Source organism: Cryptomeria japonica, chromosome 4 (genome assembly GCF_030272615.1).
Source record: "Cryptomeria japonica chromosome 4, Sugi_1.0, whole genome shotgun sequence".
Classification (NCBI taxonomy): Eukaryota; Viridiplantae; Streptophyta; class Pinopsida; order Cupressales; family Cupressaceae; genus Cryptomeria; species Cryptomeria japonica.
Genome location: NC_081408.1, coordinates 341,281,962 through 341,301,106, shown reverse-complemented (window position 1 = coordinate 341,301,106; position 19,145 = coordinate 341,281,962). Strand labels below are relative to the sequence as shown.

Below are 19,145 nucleotides of genomic sequence, written 5' to 3'. Positions count from 1 at the left end.
TTATTTATTTCACATCACTATCCTCATGCTTCTTACCAAAATATTATTCTATTTATTCCCCGAACAAAGATAGGATGCTTATTGTTTGTTTTGAAGGCCTCAAGATAGTGAATGACATGAAGAGGCTTCTAGACCAAGTAGGTTTTAAGGAATACATGAGATTTAAATGACTCTATATGATCATGTTTAATTGTCTTCATACTCCTTGCAATCTAAGACTACCTCTATCCTCCTTATATTCCTACTTACACATATTCTGTAGCATTATCCTTGACAATGAGGCCTCTAATGAGTATTTTGTATATATCATTGACATTTTATAGGTTTTTTGAGAAGCTTTCACAATGAGGTTTTCAACTGGTAGCAAAATAGAGTATGATCCTCAAATAGTGACACAACTCAATGATAATTCATATGGGCTTATCTTGATTGCAAATGTAAACAAAAATAATGATTGAATGAGGGTTTGAACAAAGCCTTTCATCTATTACAAGGCCCTTCTTTCACCATTCTCCACTACATGAACCTTCCACAATTCTTGATAAATATCTTGTAGTAAGACCAATAAAAAACCTCCTCAAGAGTACCAAACATGATGATGACGAGCTTCTCTATATGAAAATAATAGTATAGGGTTTCAATATGATAGACCTTCATTGGATCTAGGTACATGCCTTTGCATGGCTAGATAATGGTGACTATCAAAGGTCCAACAAGATTTCCATATAATTTTTCAAAGCACACAAACTAAAAATATTACAAGTAAAACACCAAAAATGCTTCTTTGTTGTTGAAACTAGTCATGAGGACCTTGAAAAAAATTAGGAATACTCTAGTAGTTATTGAATTTCAAAAATCCCTAGCCGCCATAGAACCCAACACATAAAGAACACGAAGGACCAGTGTTTCTCCCACTCAAAACCTAACTTTCTAGCTTGACAAGAAATAAAACCCAAGTTGACTAGCCTCTTGACAAACCTAACCCCTCATGAGTGTCCAAAACAATAAATGAGTTAGTTTAAACCTCCCTCAAAAACTCTAGGCGCTTGGTGAATGTAGAAAACTCTACATTTTTACCAATGACTACAATGGAGCGAGCATTCCACGCAGATGACAACTAATGAATGTTAAATGGACATTAAATCCCTGTCACACGACCCCACATATCCTAAGGAAAAAACTTAAAGCACACATGGTGTTAACAAATGAGTGAAAACCTTAAGAACATGAATCATATACATAAGACCATTCAACTCATAAATGTGTGATTTGACATATTGTTTATTCTAGACAAACATGACAAAAATGGTAACAATAACTTTTAAAAATGATATTGAATTCTTTTTTATTTAAAAAATAGAAAAAATACGTTTGTCATTTTTTCTGTTTCTTAATAGCATAGCATTAAACATTATTTTCTTGAATTATGAATAATAATACTCCATAATTTTTATCCAATAACAATAGATAATTATATTTTAATATTTTATACTTAAGAAATAAACAAACTCTTTCAACATTAAAAGTAAAAATAAAAATAAATGATTTAAATTGATTGAAATACATAACTAGTTAAATAAACATAATTTATGTAGTCCATTTTACTTAGTTGGGACTAATAAGTCTATTAAATAACACACATTAACATTAATGCATATTCTATTCTTTTGTACTCCATTTTACACCTACTTTTAGTGTTGTAGTGCTTACCTTATTTTGTTCTATCATGAACCAACTTCAAGTCTACACCCATGATCCAAATCCAATAGTGAGACTAATCCAAATCCTTAAGGATCCATACCACTTTGCCCTAGGCCACATGTGGTGCTATCCTTTGTATGGAACCTTGTAGTAGCCTTGTTCCCTATTTCAAATGCTAGTTTTCTTGCTCTTAAGGTTTATTCTTTCAAAATTTAATAGCTAATCTTGAATTATGTGCCAAAATACTTTAATATGATTTTCTAAGATCTTGTATTAATAAATTATCCTAGGTCATTATTACTTACAAAATCATCTCACCAACTAATGTTGGATCATATTCTAAATCATTTTTTGCAATTTCTATGCTAACATTACATTGTCATGACATCATATTGACTTGCATCACATTCTTGACATGTCTTCACTCTTTTTTTCTTGGCAAAGAGGTTTAACTCATTATCAAGGAATTTGTAGACTTCCCTTTGGATACAACAAACCACCAACCCTTATTTTAGACACAAATATAGTCGAATGTGAACAAATCAAAACAATACAAGACACATCCATAAAGTGACAACACATCTACGATGTAAACAATATGTGCAACCTAATTTAGAATATACATGCATTCATAGTATAAATTTGTTAAGACCTCATCCACACTTTCAAAATCTTAATTCTTCTTTTCACAAACACATATAGTAAAATCTTACTAATCAACTAAAATAATTTAAAAAAATAAATTCATCTAACCTCCTTTAATTTATTATTTACATTTATTATTACACTTTTGAATTAAACTAAATTAAATTATACATCACTACATCACATAATTAAATCACCCGAACCAGTCATATCATATTTATTTTCCCCACCAAATTTGAATCACTCCATTAAATAATCTAAATCTTTTCCAATGTGTAGTTATTTTCTTTACAAAAACATACCCATTCCCATTCTAACTTAAATTAAATGTCAATAGTCCTATCTTCTCTTCTCTTCTATTCTGTTGACTTATGCAAGTGATGATGATTTTCTACACATGAGAAATCGGGTCAAGGCATGCATGGGGACTCTTACATGAATGGCGGCAACTAAACCAGCCCATACATAGCCTACATGTGGGATGCGACACAGCTGACACGCCTAAATACGAGCGTGTACTCTAATAATAATATAGGGAGCAGCATTCCTATATACTTTCCATCTGCTCCTGCTCCTCCTCCTTGTCATTCTCCCCATTGTGATTTTGAAGCAATTCAAATGCAGATCTGATTAACGCAAGGTGACATTGAGGATGGTGAGCGGCACACTTTTCCACAGCAGAAGGAACTCTTGGCCTGCAGATGAATTTGTTCATAAACCCACTTTGCAGCTGGTAAAGTTTTTACCATTTCCCAATTTAGATCTAGGGCAATCACCGTCCCTGAAATGGCCTTCAATGGTTTCTTCTGGGGTCGAATTTTAACAAATGTGTTGTCCATTGTAATATGCAATTCAATTGTTGATTTTCTGACCGAGTCAAATTGCAATTGTTTGTCAAGCAATCATTGTTCTGAAGTTGGCGTAGCGATTTTATTTCAAGTTTTTGAACATTGTGTATGAGTTCAAACAGAAGAAATGGTATTGTTTTGAACAAGTTTCCATTATACAGAGTTGCAAAACACAATAAGACTTGGGTAATATTAGTGGTTAATACTCATCAATTCTTTATTTTGCCAATTTTAAGAACACCCCACAAGCAAGCTGATGCTGAAGGGAAGCGAAAAGGTGAGACTTTGAAAATCAATATTGGAAGAAATACCCCTCATTTGGGCCACCACGTTTTAGGGGACAATTAACAATTTTTTAAAAACAAATTGAAACATAAGACATTGAGAATTCAATATTGAAACAGATATAAGCTATAAGAGCAAACATTGACACATTAAAAATTCAATACTGGATAAAATAATTTCTTACAAGGAGGCACAAATTTGAAGCAATATTCAATGCTATTCAATATTGGATTAAATTTTTCTTACAAGGATGTACAAACTTGGAGCAATATATAATGTTATTCAGTATTCGATTAAAGTTTTTTACAAGGAGGTACAGATTTGAAGCAATATTAAATGTTCAGTAAAAAAAGTTCTTTTGACAATGCGGCAATTTCTAGGGGTCCTAAATAATTTCCTTTTATAATAACAATGGTTGGTTCATCACAAGAAATGGCCTCATGTAAGTGGTTACATGGAATATCTTTCCATGGAATTTTAGCAGACAACATTTTGACAAGGTTGTAATCTAAGTCCCGCTGTAGCAGTTGCTTTGTATGTATTCTTGATTACAAACCTCTGGACAAATTGGAACACTGTTATCCATTTTTTATGGTGAATAGGTTTTTTTATATTAAAATATAAAAATATGATACAGTAATTTATGTAAAAGGATGGGATGGAATCACATCCCTAAAGTGAATGTGAGAACGCTGAACAAGTGACAAGCCAAAAGACTACAATTTGGGCTGATAAAATATCAGACCCTGAAGATCAATGTTTTTTTGGAAGAATGGGTGGTTCGCTTGTCTTCATCTCCAGTCTTCTCCTTAGCCTGCTGATTTTTGTACGGGAGAATCATCTTCATCCTTAGTCTGCTATTTTTCAAAAAAAGAATCAGCAAGACCCCAAACTGAGGGACGATTTGAGGTTTTCAACTGAATTACGCCCTCAACACTGTCTGGAGGTGCACACGTCAAAGGAGGGCTGACTTCTTCATCTTTTACTTGAAAATCATGAATATTAACTATATAGGCGATCTATTCTATATTTCCAACCATCATGCCAATGCCTATTTACGTATATTGCAATCGTTTCTTTTGTTCTTTTCATGACATGGTCAAGTTAGGTTCAGGCAGCAATCTAATAGTGGTTTGTTTTGTGGAGTGAGTAATCTTTAACAAGGTGTACTTGTGGCATGTTAGGAAGACAAGGTTCTTCTGGTGAGGCCTTTAAAGACTCACGTTATTGCAACATTTTTAATAAATTTTTCCTTTATTTTGAAGTTTGATGTAAGAAACAAATTAGAAGCAAATGATATCGAATATGTGCAATTGAACCAATGTAACTAACAAAACGAAAAAATCCATGATTTACTACCTGAATTGCTGTAGCTTCACCCTCAATAACAACTCATAACTTTACTGTTACATAACTACCCAAATGATATTATGAGGTGACGTAGATGCTGATATGTAGCACACACATCTTTAGTTAGTTAAATAGGTTTGAGTAGATATCAAATGTAATTAATTAAATTGAGTAATGAGTCTGCCTTTGTTGGGATTAGGGGTTTTCCCTTCCATAATGTTATTAGGAGGTCTATATAAAGGAGGCAATTATCATTGTAAGGCACGTGAAGAGTACTGTATATGTTTGGGATTTCATGTTGGCGATATAGAGTGGAGCTTTTTTTTTTCTTTAGGAGTGTTGTATGGTGCTTCCCTAGCTTAAGGATTTATTCTAGGTCTAAGAATATTGGATATTTGGGCATCTTTGTCCACAAACATCTCATATTGTATGTGATCTCTATTCTTATTTGGCATATTATTGTTATTATTTTACATATTTTGGTTATTATATGTGTGGATGATAACAAGTGATATTAAATTGGTGAATTTGACATCATTTTTTGTGCAACAAATCTTCTGTTAAAGCAGGGCAAATATTCCTTATAACTTTGAATCTTGTGAGGTAATTGTTTTCTATGAAGATCTATTCATAGTAAGGCACAAAGGCTTGTTTTCGTACCCAAATAAAACATTTTTTGGAGTAAGAATCTAGGGTTTTCATCTTCGAATCTGGTGTAGAAAAACTGAATCGAGTCTTTGACATTGTGAAATCTAGTAATCTTTGAATTTGTTACAACAGGGCGATCATGATGACATAAATTTCACATGAGTTATCGGCATGACTCAATATAACTAACTAAAGGGATGTGTATCACTGGACTCTTACCAAAGGAAGATTTCTTGAATATAGGGCTGGCCAAAGGTGTTGGTTCTACTACCTAATGTCAAACTTCACACCATTACTTTTTGGAGCAGTTTCTTTCTTCACATTATGCTTTAAGTTTTTTCATTCATTTTACTGAGATCTATGTTTCCAATTGGTTGAGCCATTCTTCCACTCATTTTGCATAGATTTTGTGCTCCAAAAGAGGGATAGCGAAATTGGTTTGCAACTTAAAAGGTGTTCGACAATCAGAGGGCTTATTGGAGGAAGATGTGGATGTCCTCAGCACAATTTGTGAAAGAATATTGGTGAATTATTCTAGCATCTCTCTCCCCTTCTTCTCAAGGGATTTGCCAATCAGTAGTTTGGAAAGATCTCTAGCTTTCACTTTGTTTGCCATATAAGATCAATTGAATTGACAAGGAAGATAATTTGAAGGGTCATCTGTCTTGAGACTGTGATTCAAATACTTTGAACTTGTTGGAATTACAAGCATTAAATAATCCACTTCCATTATTTTGTACCACTACTTGAACCTGTTGGAAATACAAGCATGAAACAATCCACTTCCATTATTTTGTACCACTACTCCGGATTCAATTGAGAATCTAGTGTACAACACTTTAAATTGCAAATAAAAATGTGTTATGAGAGCAATGAATCAAGACACGGGAATAAACCTGATAAACAAAGGTGATACTGCAATATAATGAAAGATTTATGGAGAATAAGAGCAGTATATGAGAAGATAACAATCTTTGAGAGTAGATGCAAAACTACAGCATGGTGAATTTTATGTTTGGTACACATTTGGTTTATATCTTAATTGATAATAAAAAGAAAATAATAGAAAGTGATCTGATTTGCCTAGGAACTGGACAAGCTATCTGACAAGTGTCCTCTCCAAGAGGTTGAGGGGATCTGTCATGACATGAAACTCGATAAACTGAAACATGAATGTGATTTCTTTATTTCTTGAAATTTCCTATTTTTTAATATTTTGCAGCTTGTGCCCCTTTCTATAAATTTATCAAAGGTCAGACTTTGCCAAATAGAGTTTTGCATCCTTTCACCATGTTGTACCTGTCCTAAGCTTCCCAATGCTTTTTGAATGGGCTCATTTGGGTTACAGTTGAAAAATTATGGCCCCAACAAGGTGACCTAGTTTTTTATTATTCAGTGTGAATGTTGCGCTGAACTGCCAACTTGATTATTTTTCTTTCAGTCTCCTTTCAACAAATTTTGAAGGGAGATTTTTGAAGAATTAAAGCTTGAACATGATTAATGAATTTGGGGAACTTGCAAGGGATTCAATCACATTGGTTTTGAATAATATTTGATTAGGTTGAAGCATTGCATGTTAAAGTCTAAACTCAAACAGATGAACTTGATTGTGGATGTCGAATTATATGGGGAGTTCAATTTTGAGATACTAATGGTTACTTTCCAAGACTCAAAACGTTTTGCCAGTTGCAATTTGTAACTAGTATAAGAATCATGGGCTGGTTAGGTGACTTGACTAAAGCTCTTATTTCTTGTAAGCTGCTGCTTAGATATGGATGGGTATATTTATCTCTTCTCAAGCACCTTAATAACTTTCAACCATTTGTTAAAAGTAAGTTGGCTTTCCCTTCATAGTTTATTTTTGTATTGAGTTATGTTTTTTTTTCTTCTGTAGGAGCTAAAATTCAAAGGTTTAGCAAGCATTGTTTCAAATATAATTTCTAAATACTTACCAATTTCTATCAAGAGAACTTTATCACCTTTGTAGGTGCTCCCAAGTACCATGTTCATAGACACAGAATTCAAGATTATATTTTAGTGGAGCTTATATAAAAGGTATTTCTTTCCTCCAATGCCTCACGGTAAACGAAGAGCAAAAACCAAACTATTTGTTGAATATGAACAATTAACCATGAGAATGATATGCAATGTTCACCTGAAATTCGGAATTATACTCAAAACCATGATTTGAGCCTCAATGACGGATGCCATGGAAAACTGAAATCTAATGAAAACAATCGAGTTGTACACAATTTTTTTAATGTCAAACAGATAGCGGGTGAAGCATAAATTCCTATCTACCTACTTAAATAAATATGAGAATGCAAAAGAATAATGATTGGAATGCGTGAGCTGATAAGAGTTAAAGGCCACTATGAAGGTTGGGTAAAGTCCTAACTCTCATACTCTTCCTAAATCAATTGATTGCAAGGACAGCAATGTAATTTAATTTAAATGATGCAAATTCTTACCCAGGATATAAATAAAATGCAGTGGAAGGCTTGACCTGAAACCAATGCCACCTGGATAAATGAATGACAAAGTATGATGCAACGAATTTTGCTGAAGTGTAGTGATTTTAGAAAATGATCTTGTGTCCTTTTTAAAATCGGTGCAAGAAGATTGGCTGGAAGACAGAGATCGCTCTCAAGCTAGTAGCAAAATAATGAGGGAGCAAATATGTGCTGGAGAGATTTGATAAGAACTCTATGACAGAATTTTTTTTTTGATAGTGTATGGGCTGCAAGCAGTGTTTAAATCCCTTATGACACCAAACCTATGATACATGAGGACACATCTGTGGGGATTTTCTGGGCATCCCTGTCCACTGACATTTTTGGGACGCAGGGGCATGTTGGAAATCCACCTTGGTTGCCCCCTATTTCCCCCACCTGTTTGGAAATACCCCCTATCCCTTCACCTGTCTGGAAATGTCCTGGAAATGGTTGTCTGCTTTTTGGACCCTGCAGTGCTCCATTACCGATGAGGCACGGCACTGCAGTAGAGGTTGCTTCAGATCTATACAAAGCCACTTTTGCCGCACATAAATTGCAGTTATATATGGATGGACAAAAAACCCTGGTACAAAATATCGAGAGAAACACTATAACTGGGTTTATGGATCCTGCCACATTGTAGAATTGTTTGATTTCAACCTTCAGCCATGATTATATCATATTCATAGCCATTATTTATAGTATTATGACAATTACAGGAATGACAATTTAAATCAGGTGATGGTGTATGGACACGGCTTTGACAAAGGCAGTCAACATTTCATTGTTCCATTTTCACATGTACACCTATGAAAGAACTAGGAAATGATACAATGTTGCAGCTGCATGGGAAAAGATGAAAGAACAAGAAACATCAACCACAAACATGATTGACACAAACATTTTAAACCTAGAAACTCCAAATTGGCGAAAACCGACTGAAAGTTGCAAAATCTCAACACACAATAATCTTCTACCATCAAACTCACATAACGCACTAAACTATTCTTCCTTCTATAGCCTTTGTCTCTTGCATTCATATGTTTACACTTAGCAGTCTCCTTTTGTGCGCTTAGGGGCTGCCAAACATCATGGAATATGAAAAATCAATCTCTTTTATGGGCCACTTTTCTTCTATATTTGAAACTGGTACCCCCTAGAACTGTTTGAGCTAAACTGCTGTGACACTTACTGAACCGCCATGACAACAGCAAAACTCCCATGACAAAAGTCCTTTGTTGATTAATTAAGTAAACTGTTTTCTGGATCTTTATGGATCAATTTTCTCCTGTTGAAGTAGTTCACCCTCAAAAGCAGTATATGTGACCAAATAGTATGGGTACCTCAAATTCACATACAGTTGGTGGTATGCTTGACCAACCATCCATTCATTTTCGATCTGGTTGGTGACAGCCATTTTTCTTTAATGAATAATATTTCCATTTCCTCGCCTTTTATCTGTTTCCATAATTGGCGGCCTTGCTTTTGATTGAAAAAACCTCCATGTTGATTCCCTATAAGATTAACATTCTTTTCCTATACCTTAGTTTTATAAATCTCTCTTTTAAATTGAAAGGAAAATTTCTGATTCACTCCAATGGAAGATAACCCCTGAACAATGACCTAGCTGTCCATGATTCTGACATGAAATTTGGAATGCAGAACAAACCTGTCCCTAATTTCAGATCTTCTAATATCAAGGCCATTTCATCCTGTACATGTGTTTTCTGGATGGTATTTATTTGGACTTACTGCCAATATGCAATCCCCATTTGATGAATTATGCATAGTTACCATACAGATCTAGATAGACAATAATGGTCTCTTCTGGAATGCTTTTCTGTACCTGCAAAAATGTTTTTTCTTTTCAATGGGAACAAATCTCTATTGCTTCTCTTCCATGGAGTTGTTGATTTAATTTTGGGGCTAGGAATTTTTTTTCTGTTTCCACCAAGCATAAGTCAGCTATGCCATTTTTTTTTCGAATTATAAGGTTTTCATATGTATTTTTTTCAATTACATCATTATGCTTTAGAATAGCTATCATCATATATTTCACCCTAAAGAAACTGAACACTAATATGTAATTGATTTTGCAAGGCAATCTTGTTGATATCTAGCCTTTTTTTAAAGTCAAGGGCTCACGACTGTTAGAGATTCTTCCACAAAATGAGAAAATTTATTTTGTTATGAATTTAATGCATATGTTTGTTATGAAAATCCAAGCCATAAAACAATGTTGGGGGTTTGTTATGTATATCTCCATTACATGGAGATCCCATACAATAATGTTGTTAGTGATAGCCATTTTTTATTATCTCCTTAGAGTGGGCAAAATTGGTAAGTTACTTGAAGACCTAGATCACACAGTAAGCTCTTCATGTCTCTGGTAAATGTTAAATTCTGGGGATCTGAGTATTGGATTTGCATTTCGTGCTCACTTTAAAATCTCTATTGTCAAAGGATTAATTTACTTTTACTGTACTGAAAGTCCTTATGTGAATTATTCAGCTGGATTCTGACCATGGTGCTCCACCACAACAAGCCTGGCGCCGCAGGCTCAATGAGCATGCAAATATCTTGAAGGAGTTCAGCGTAACATTTATGGAGGCACTAAAGATGGTATATTCAATAGCTTTAGTTGGTATTCCTCAGCAAATAGGTCACTATATCATTGACTTGTTATTTTGTGTTTATAAATTTCAGATTGAAATCTTTCCCTTGGGGAAGATGTGGTTATGGCAGCTTATGCTATTTAAGAGCTTAACTTGTGATTTTATATTACAAATTTCAGAAGAGAACTTTATACCCGAGGGAAGATGTGATTATTTTAGCAGCTAATGTTATTTAAGAACTTAACCTTTTAGAATTCAAAATCTCAATTAACAGGTTCGACTAGGTCTTCGCCTTTGGACATATGTTAAAGAGGAACGCTCTCACGGACGGGTAACTAATGTTTACTTCCATTCTCCTTGCAGCTCTGTATGATCCATTATGCATTTGCTTTTCTATGGACCAACTTCTGATAAGAATACTATGAATCTGGTTGGTTCTTATTTTCCTTCTCTAGGAACTAACAACCATTCAATCTTTTTCCAGAAAGCACCAATTGATCCATTTACACGAGAACGCTGTAAACCATCAGCATCACAGGGTGTACCCCTAGGTGGGATGGGGTATGTGTGATAATTTATGCTGCTAATGCTTCACATATTGTTTGTTGTTTTATAATTTTTCACAAGCATGTTGGTGCAAACACCATGCAGAAGTGGTAGTATATGCAGAGGTTTCAGAGGAGAGTTTAGGCATTGGCAAATGATGCCTGGGATGTGCGAAGCACCTCCCGTGGCGGTAAATCAGTTTTCGGTATGTCTTTCGGGACTTCCCAATATGTTGCTTTTGTCAATTAGTTTTTTCTCTCTTTTAATTATGACAGTTTATTAGCAAAATGATAAAAATTTCGATAACTCAACAAATTCTTTGGAAATTTAAATTTACCTTATGTTTAACAAGTGACAGAGACAAGTGTATGAGTGCAGGGCTCACGTCACAGTAGACTTTGAAATAATTTCTTTCTTATGACTTTCTTTCAGCTCTAATTTTCCTTGGAAATTTAAAATTCAAATAAGCCTTCTTTTCACACTCTAAATCTTGCAAAGGTTTAAAATTGAAACATCTACAATCCAAGGCACAAATTTTCCTTTCTAGATTCCAGATAATCTTATCTCTCTTAATTTATGATTGCTTGTAGTCAGTACATATAACAATTCTGAAAAGAAGTTACATGGTATCGAGGCTAAGGCCTTCTGTTTTTGGGTGTCATCTCACAATTGAAGAATGCAAAAAAGCTAGTGTATTAGTTTCTTGATGTAAGCTTTCAACTTTGAGGATATGCTATTTTGCATATGCACAAGAAAGGAAAGCATTTTTAAGCCCATAATTAAGATGGGAGGTGTTGTGACCTTTTTTCACACATCGCCCCATTGCAAATGGGGACGCCCAGTTTTTTGCTTTTTTAGGGTTTTTAGCCGCCAATCTTCGCAAGTCTAGAGTTAGGGGTTTTTCAAAGAGTTTTCCAGTATTCCTCAGGTCAATTGGACCAATTATGATCAAAAGAACATTTTAACATCTTAGAAGTGCTAAAACAGGCCAAAGGACGAAAAATGCAACTGCTTAGGGTCAATATTGACAACTTCCTAGTTTTTGTGAGATTCTACTTTTTTGCTTTTTGCTTTTTTCATTTTTGGCACTTTGGGGCCAATCTGGGAAGCAACTTTTTTTGCCTTTTTTTTAGCTTTTTAAAAGTTGACCTAGGATTGGGTCATTCAGGTCAAGGCAATAAGGTTCCTGTCTTCCAAATGAAAAGTTTGTATCTCCAAGTATGAAAAGCAAGGGGAAATCTCCAGATAAGGCATTGATCTAGAAAGTTTCAGATGAACATGGTGATGAGCAAGAAAATCCACTAAGTGTTTATGGCAAGGAAAATTTCTAAATGGAGATGGCAACGTCTTGTGCAATGCTCAAGTCTGCCATCATGGAGAAAGCAATGACTTGTGCTATGGCAAACTCCACCAAAGCTTCAAGTAACATGACATAACCACACATGAGTTCCCCCCGAGGTTGGAAGAAAACTGCATGACAACAAGCAAATTCCTACCAATACATAGCGAAAACTGCATGACAACAAGCAAACTCCTACCAGCACATAGCAAAAACTGTGTGACAACAAGCAAACTCCTACCAACACACAGCGAAAAGTGTGTGTTAACAAGCAAACTCCTACCAACACAATGAAAACTACGTGACAAGAAGCAAACTCCTACCAACACACAGCGAAAACTGCATGACAACAAGCAAACTCCTACCAACACATAGCGAAAACTGGGGCACAACAAGCAAACTCCTACCATCACATAGCGAAAATTGCATGACAACAAGCAAACTCCGCCCTACATGTAGCAAAATGGCATGGCAATACACAAACTCCGCCCAAGGGAAAAGCAAACATGACTTAACAAGTGCCAAAGTCCGCCAACACAAAGCATAAATGACTTGCTACCAAGCAAAGTCTGCCAAGGTTAAGAAGGAATGGTATAACACATGGTGAAGTTTGCCATGGATAAAATTTGACCAAGTTTGAAATACAAGAGAGAAATTTCGCCCCCCACTTGGAATATTTTTTCAACACATTCGCCCAGCATTTGGAAAGATTTTTTTTTTAAAAACATGGAGGATCTAAAAGATTCCTTGCCAACACATTCGCCTACATGGACAAGATGAAGATGAAATTGGCTAAGTATAAAGTTCGCCAAGGAGCAAGAATAGAAACTTTCTTTTGGAAATCTTCTATAAGGATAAAGTTGCCATTTTGAGGAAGATGAAAAAGGGACTTGTTGACGTGTTTTTTAGGATAGCGTCTAACACAGAATAAAGTTCCCAACGGTCACTTCACTCTCTCTTGATCAAAGTTTAACCGCATGCTAAGATTGCGACAAGTTCAAATGGTTAACTCCAAGGTTCCTTCATGCAACAAACGTGACTCAATTGGCAGATGTGATATATTGGTAATCCAAGGGGCCTTACGTGTTCTCAAAGAAGATTAGACAGTTTTGCAATTTCAAGGAATTGACTTGCGAATGATTTAACTTTGAATGGCTCGTTTTTAGGATTTTTTGATTTGAAATATGCAAAAAGTAAAGAGTAAGGGTTGAGAAAGCTATGCTAAATCTAATCTAACTTTATGAACAAAGAGACAAGGATCACTTTGGCGAAATCAAACCACACCGCTTTGCCAACATAGTACAACTACACGAAGGCGGTGCAATCTTCCAAGGTTGTGCAATAGTTTTTCACATCACCAATAAAAGCCATCAATTTGAACAACATTTACCAGATGATTGAAGTTAAGCTCACACATATAAAAGGCTTAGACTAACCTTGCAAAGTTGGCAACAATCAAACTCCTTGTTTCCTTGTCACACATAAATTGAGCAATCATGGAATTTTCTGACTTCTTGTCTCCTTTCTTCATCCATACTTTCTTTGTTTTTGTCTTGAAGAACTTGTTTTCAGCTCTTTTCTTTTTTGCAAAATGCATGTGACAATTTTTTGCAATATGACCAACATTCTGACAATTAAAACATATTACACTAAAATCTTTAAAATAATCAAAATAATTTCTTCTAATAAAATTAACTTTCCTTCGTGGCACAATTCTGCAATTAACAACTTTATGACCAAAGTAGTTGCAAAGATTACAATAGCCATGAAAAGAATAATATTTGTTTTTTGTCAATCTTCTAGTAGGAAAATGCCATTGTGAATACCCCTGTTGCTAACCCAAACTAGATGCATTCTTATTTGACCTTTGTTTAGTTAGCATTTCATCCAATAGGTTACAACTTTTAACAAATTTTGCTTTTATATCTGACTCACTTTTATATTGTTCTAGATCATGTTGTAAAGCCACTAATTTATTTTCTAAAACCATACATTCTTCAGATTTAGACAAATTTTTTGAATGTATTACCTCTTCCCTTTTCTTACCTTATTCAATTTCACTTTTTAACTTGATAATCATCTGATTTCCTTCTTCAAGTTCATTCTTTAGGACTTCAACTTCTTTCAATGTTGAAACCTTGTGCTGAGAGTTCTCCTTCTTCAATTTGTTGATTTCTTCAAGGGCACATAGTAGTTCTCCTTCAAGATCTATTTCACCTTCTTTGACATCAACTTGATCACTTTGATCTGGTGAACCAATTGCCATGAACAATGCTTCACCATCAGGTTCATTACCGTCCTTTGAGTTTGAACTTTCTTCATTAACAAACGAACTCTTCTCCTTCTTCGAGAAGTTTCACTATTTGTAGAAAGGTTTGCCTTTATTCTTCTTCTTGAAATCTTCCTCATTGTCTTGATCATCTTTGGTCTAGGGACACTTATCAACAAAGTGTCCAACTTTCCCACAGTTGAAGCATTTGAGGGGTAGTTTCCCTTTGTACTTTCTAAAACCCCTTTTAAGTTTCTTCTAAAACCCCTTTTAAGTTTCTTTATAAGTTCTACAAGCTCTTCACTATCAACATTATCTGACTCTGAATTTTCTTCTTTGGCTTTCCTTGTTGCTTTGAATGTAGTTTCTCTTTTGGTAGTTTCTTCATTAACAGTTCTACTCTCATAAGCAGTTTGTATTCCATGTAAATCATCAATAGTAAGTGTTTTAAGATCCCTAGCTTCTTCTATAGCAGAAATCTTAGCATTATACCTTGCGGGTAATGTCAATCACTAGTTCACCACTTCACATGTCACCGATTGTTCAGAGATTAATTACAAGTTCAAAGCCTTTTCAACCTGAATAACAAATTTCTTAAATTAAATACTCTGAATCTGAAATCAAACTGAGAAACCAGAATGTATTAAGTTTTAAGACACCCTCTGTATATACTGGAGTTCGTTTTCATGAGATAATACCTTTCATGAGATGAGTCTCCAACAATGACACCTTATCTTTTCTTTATAAAATCATATATCTTCTCAGCCTTATGTTTTTATCTTCCTTCAATCGTATTCTTCACATTCCAACTTTCACGTCAATGATCCTTTTCAGTCCACACCAAAGAAACAAGGCTCGGACTCGGCAAGGTTGACCCGGAATTGGACTCGGGACTTGGAGTTAGACTCGGCTGGACTCGGGAAAGTGAAAAAGTCAAGAAATTTAGAGATTTTTAAAGATTTAAAACTTGTTTCATGAACCCTTTATTGAATACACCTTAAAGAAACAATAACATCATCAAACTCGGCTCATTTGATTACATACACAAGTATATATCAATCACATAAGCATAAACGCAAATTGTAGTTGAAGGAAATAACAAACATAGATATATAAATATTGTCAAATGTATACAATATTACTAAACTCATGGAATAAAAAGTCCACGTCATCATATGATCATCATCAAATGTTCCATACAAATACCAAAGGTAAATACAACTACAAGCCTATGGCTCAGAGGAGCTTGCACCCTTCGGCCCCGACCCCCTGCAAAGGCGTCTAAGGTAGGTCTTGGATGATTCGACAACCATAGCCGCTCCCCATGACACCATGCCATGCTCATCAACATCAGGAACATCTGTGTAACTATCTGCCTTTGAATCTCCTGTCTCTGCTCGTGCTCTCCGCTCCTGCTCTGCCATGGCTACAGTCTCAGCCTCTATATCTACCTGGTCGATCCAATCAGTGTTAGACTCATAGGTTAAATTTTCCCTACTTCTATCGATGTAGTTTCCCCCCATATTTTTAGACGGGGGTTTGGGGGCAGCGCCCCCAAGGTGGGGTCAAGGGGCATCGCCCCTTGCGGCATCATGCCAGGTTCATATATTTTTAAAATGGTTTTTTTGTCATTTTATTTAACCCAGCCGGCAGCTGAGTTTCAAGCATTGGACTCGCCGAGTTCGGTGATTGTAGGCCAAACTCGCTAACTCGGCGAGTCTGGCCATTTTGCCTCTTGGATTCGGCCGAGTCCGAGTTTGAGCTCTGCAGACTCGGGAGGCATGACTCTGACCCAAACTCACCGAGTTTGGGTGAGTTTGGGTGATTCTCGTTTCTCTGGTCCACACACACTGCGCTTAACTTCTCACATAGACCTTCTTCTTAATCATTCTATTCACAATCAACACCTAAAAACTACAATGATTGTGTGGGCCATATAAAGATTGTGTGGTGGTTTAATTTCGGTTGTGATTGTTTAAATTTTGGTTATTTGTTACTCCTTAACAATGTTCTTTTTTATTATTTTGAACTGTCTTGTTCCTCGCTTTAAAACCAAACCAAAAATAAATGAGAACTGATTTCAAACGTATTGGTTACATAGTTACATACGTTACAACCAAACAAAACTGATTCAGATCATGAGTAATATTTTTAAATCATTCAAAGCTATGAGTGGAGATTGATAAGAGCTTTGATTACATGCCATCAATCTGGTATATGATAAGCAAATAAGAACATACTGAAGAATGTCTCGAATCAAAGCTTTGGCGTTTTGAGAAAATAAAACTTAGAGACAAATCCGGATTTGTTCAAATGCTATGTCATGGGATTGAAGGAAGGCATGGATACTGTAAAGAAAAGCATGAATACTGTTTTTTGAAGACGCAAGAAAAGATGAATGAGAATCAATGCACAGATTGTCCCATGATTGCCGTGAGTTTGATCCTGAAACAGTGTAATGCAAGTCGGATCGGAAACCAAAACCAAATAGTGACAACACAAGGTATATCATATGATCTGTAGATAGTGACATCTCTGCATATCTCCTGTTGACATCAATGACAAATATGCCAACAATATGAACATCCAAAAATGATGCCTAATGATAGCTCAATTTGAACTAACTTTCCTCTGCATGCTAGACTTGTATTTCTATCCCAATGGCCTTTAAACCTGCTTAGAAAAGTCAAAGGACTGATTAGGAATGTGTAGGGCTGAAATATTGAATCGAACATAGGTTAGGGTTTTGTTCAACCTGTTCACATCAATAGGATTTTTGTCTTGGAGGTGCCAGTCATACTAGAAATTTGTCCAAAAATCCAACCATACCCTCCTTTGGTGCCCAACAATACACACACACATATCAATATGGAGGCACGAGGGCCCAAAAGTGGTGCCAAAAAAGAGTGCCTAGGTCAGCCACCAAATAAAAACTATTATTATTCTTTTTAAAATTAATTAATAATAGTAATATTATTATATATATTTGTTAGTGTTTAAAAACACTTTTTAAGACTAATGGGCTGACTCAACTAGGGTAGGGATATGACAATCTCTCTTCTCCGAATCGCTTTCCCTCATATAACTTCAAACTTGGGTGTTTAAAAATCTCCACTCCTTCCCATGTAGTATCCTCGAGTGGAAGGTTCTTCCATTTCACCAAATACTTTGAGATGGTTTTGTTTCTCAACTTTTTTCTCTCTAATCAATGATAGCTTCTAGTTCCAAAACCAATTTCCCTTCATCATCAAGCATTGGTAGCTCAAGTGACGGTGTAACTTCCTGTCTAAGGGCCTTCTTTTGGGCTTGGCATACCTTTCTTAGCAACTTTCCCCATTTGCTTGATTGGCGGTTCTTTTGGTCGAGTAAAAGTTTGCCTATGCTTTATTTTTGTGGCAAACTATTGTTTGGATCAGCGTTTATTCATATTTCCAGATTGGACACATTTGGAGACAATAATTTGATCATTGCTCGTCTTTTTACGGTTTATGGTTGTGGCTCCCTCTTACAACGTGCGCCTAGGGCATTTTTTGAAGGGCTCGTTGTGGATTTCTTAGATTGGCACACATATCTTCATTTAATTCTCTGTCAACACATTATTGTTGACCAATACTTCATTTGTTGTATGATCAGCGCAAAATATTGATTGGGGTGGCTGGAGTTTACACATTGGGTGGCTTGTTTGCTTTGCTATAGCTTCCATCTACCCGTGTTTGGTTTGTGATCTTCAATTGAGTGGTTGCATGCATCTTTGTTAGAAGCGCCACCTTTCTTTTTGGTCAGTACTTCTATAAGGTCATGATCCTTTTTAGTAGAGGCGTTTTATATGAAGGCTTGACAAGTTTGTATCAGCACTCCATTATAGGCAGATTTCCTTTCTACAACATCGATTTTATATTTGCAAAGGGTTTTTGCATTAGCTGTAGATTGGTGGGCCCATGTACTATATATGGGGGTTACCCCACATTTTCGAGGAGGATACTTCCACGATGCTTTAGTAATCAAGGCACTTGCTTAATGTTTGAACGTGGGAAATGAGTGGTGGATGTCAAAGTTCTGTGGGAGCCCGCGTGCCTTTAGAAGGTTACTATTTTACCGAGTTGTGTTTAATGTTTGTGACTTGGAATTTGGAATTGGTGCTTGGTGACTTGGAGATTGCTTGCTTGATAATTTGACCCGTTGATGATCGTGGAGATTGCTTTCTTGTTGGCATGTGAAACCAGCAACCCATCGCCCTTAAGGGGCAACATATTTTGTTGCAAATCAGGTTCTTTATCTATTTTGGAAGCTTATATTTTGTGATGGCACTATCCTTGTAATTTTTTAGAGGATAGTCAAATGAGTTTTTCTTTTATATTAGAGGAGGGGAACTATAGGCAATGGAGTGATTTTATCCTCACTCAT

General features: G+C 35.6%; 1 protein-coding gene across 3 annotated transcripts in view; it reads left to right on the top strand.

Annotated features, from left to right (window-relative positions):
• Positions 1–2,785: 2,785 nt before the first annotated feature.
• LOC131063605 (uncharacterized) overlaps positions 2,786–19,145 on the top strand; it is a 137,533-nt gene continuing 121,173 nt past the window's right edge. The window contains exons 1-7 of one of the 3 annotated variants that reach the window (XM_057997481.2): positions 2,786–3,079; positions 5,610–5,732; positions 5,882–6,001; positions 10,484–10,594; positions 10,862–10,918; positions 11,072–11,148; positions 11,239–11,338. In XM_057997481.2, coding sequence (XP_057853464.2) covers positions 10,577–10,594; positions 10,862–10,918; positions 11,072–11,148; positions 11,239–11,338 — 252 coding nt within the window. In that variant the 5' untranslated portion in view covers positions 2,786–3,079; positions 5,610–5,732; positions 5,882–6,001; positions 10,484–10,576. Of the gene's footprint in view, positions 3,080–5,609; positions 5,733–5,877; positions 6,002–10,483; positions 10,595–10,861; positions 10,919–11,071; positions 11,149–11,238; positions 11,339–19,145 lie in introns of those variants that run through there. The other 2 variants (XM_057997480.2, XM_059219818.1) reach the window with 2 other exon arrangements.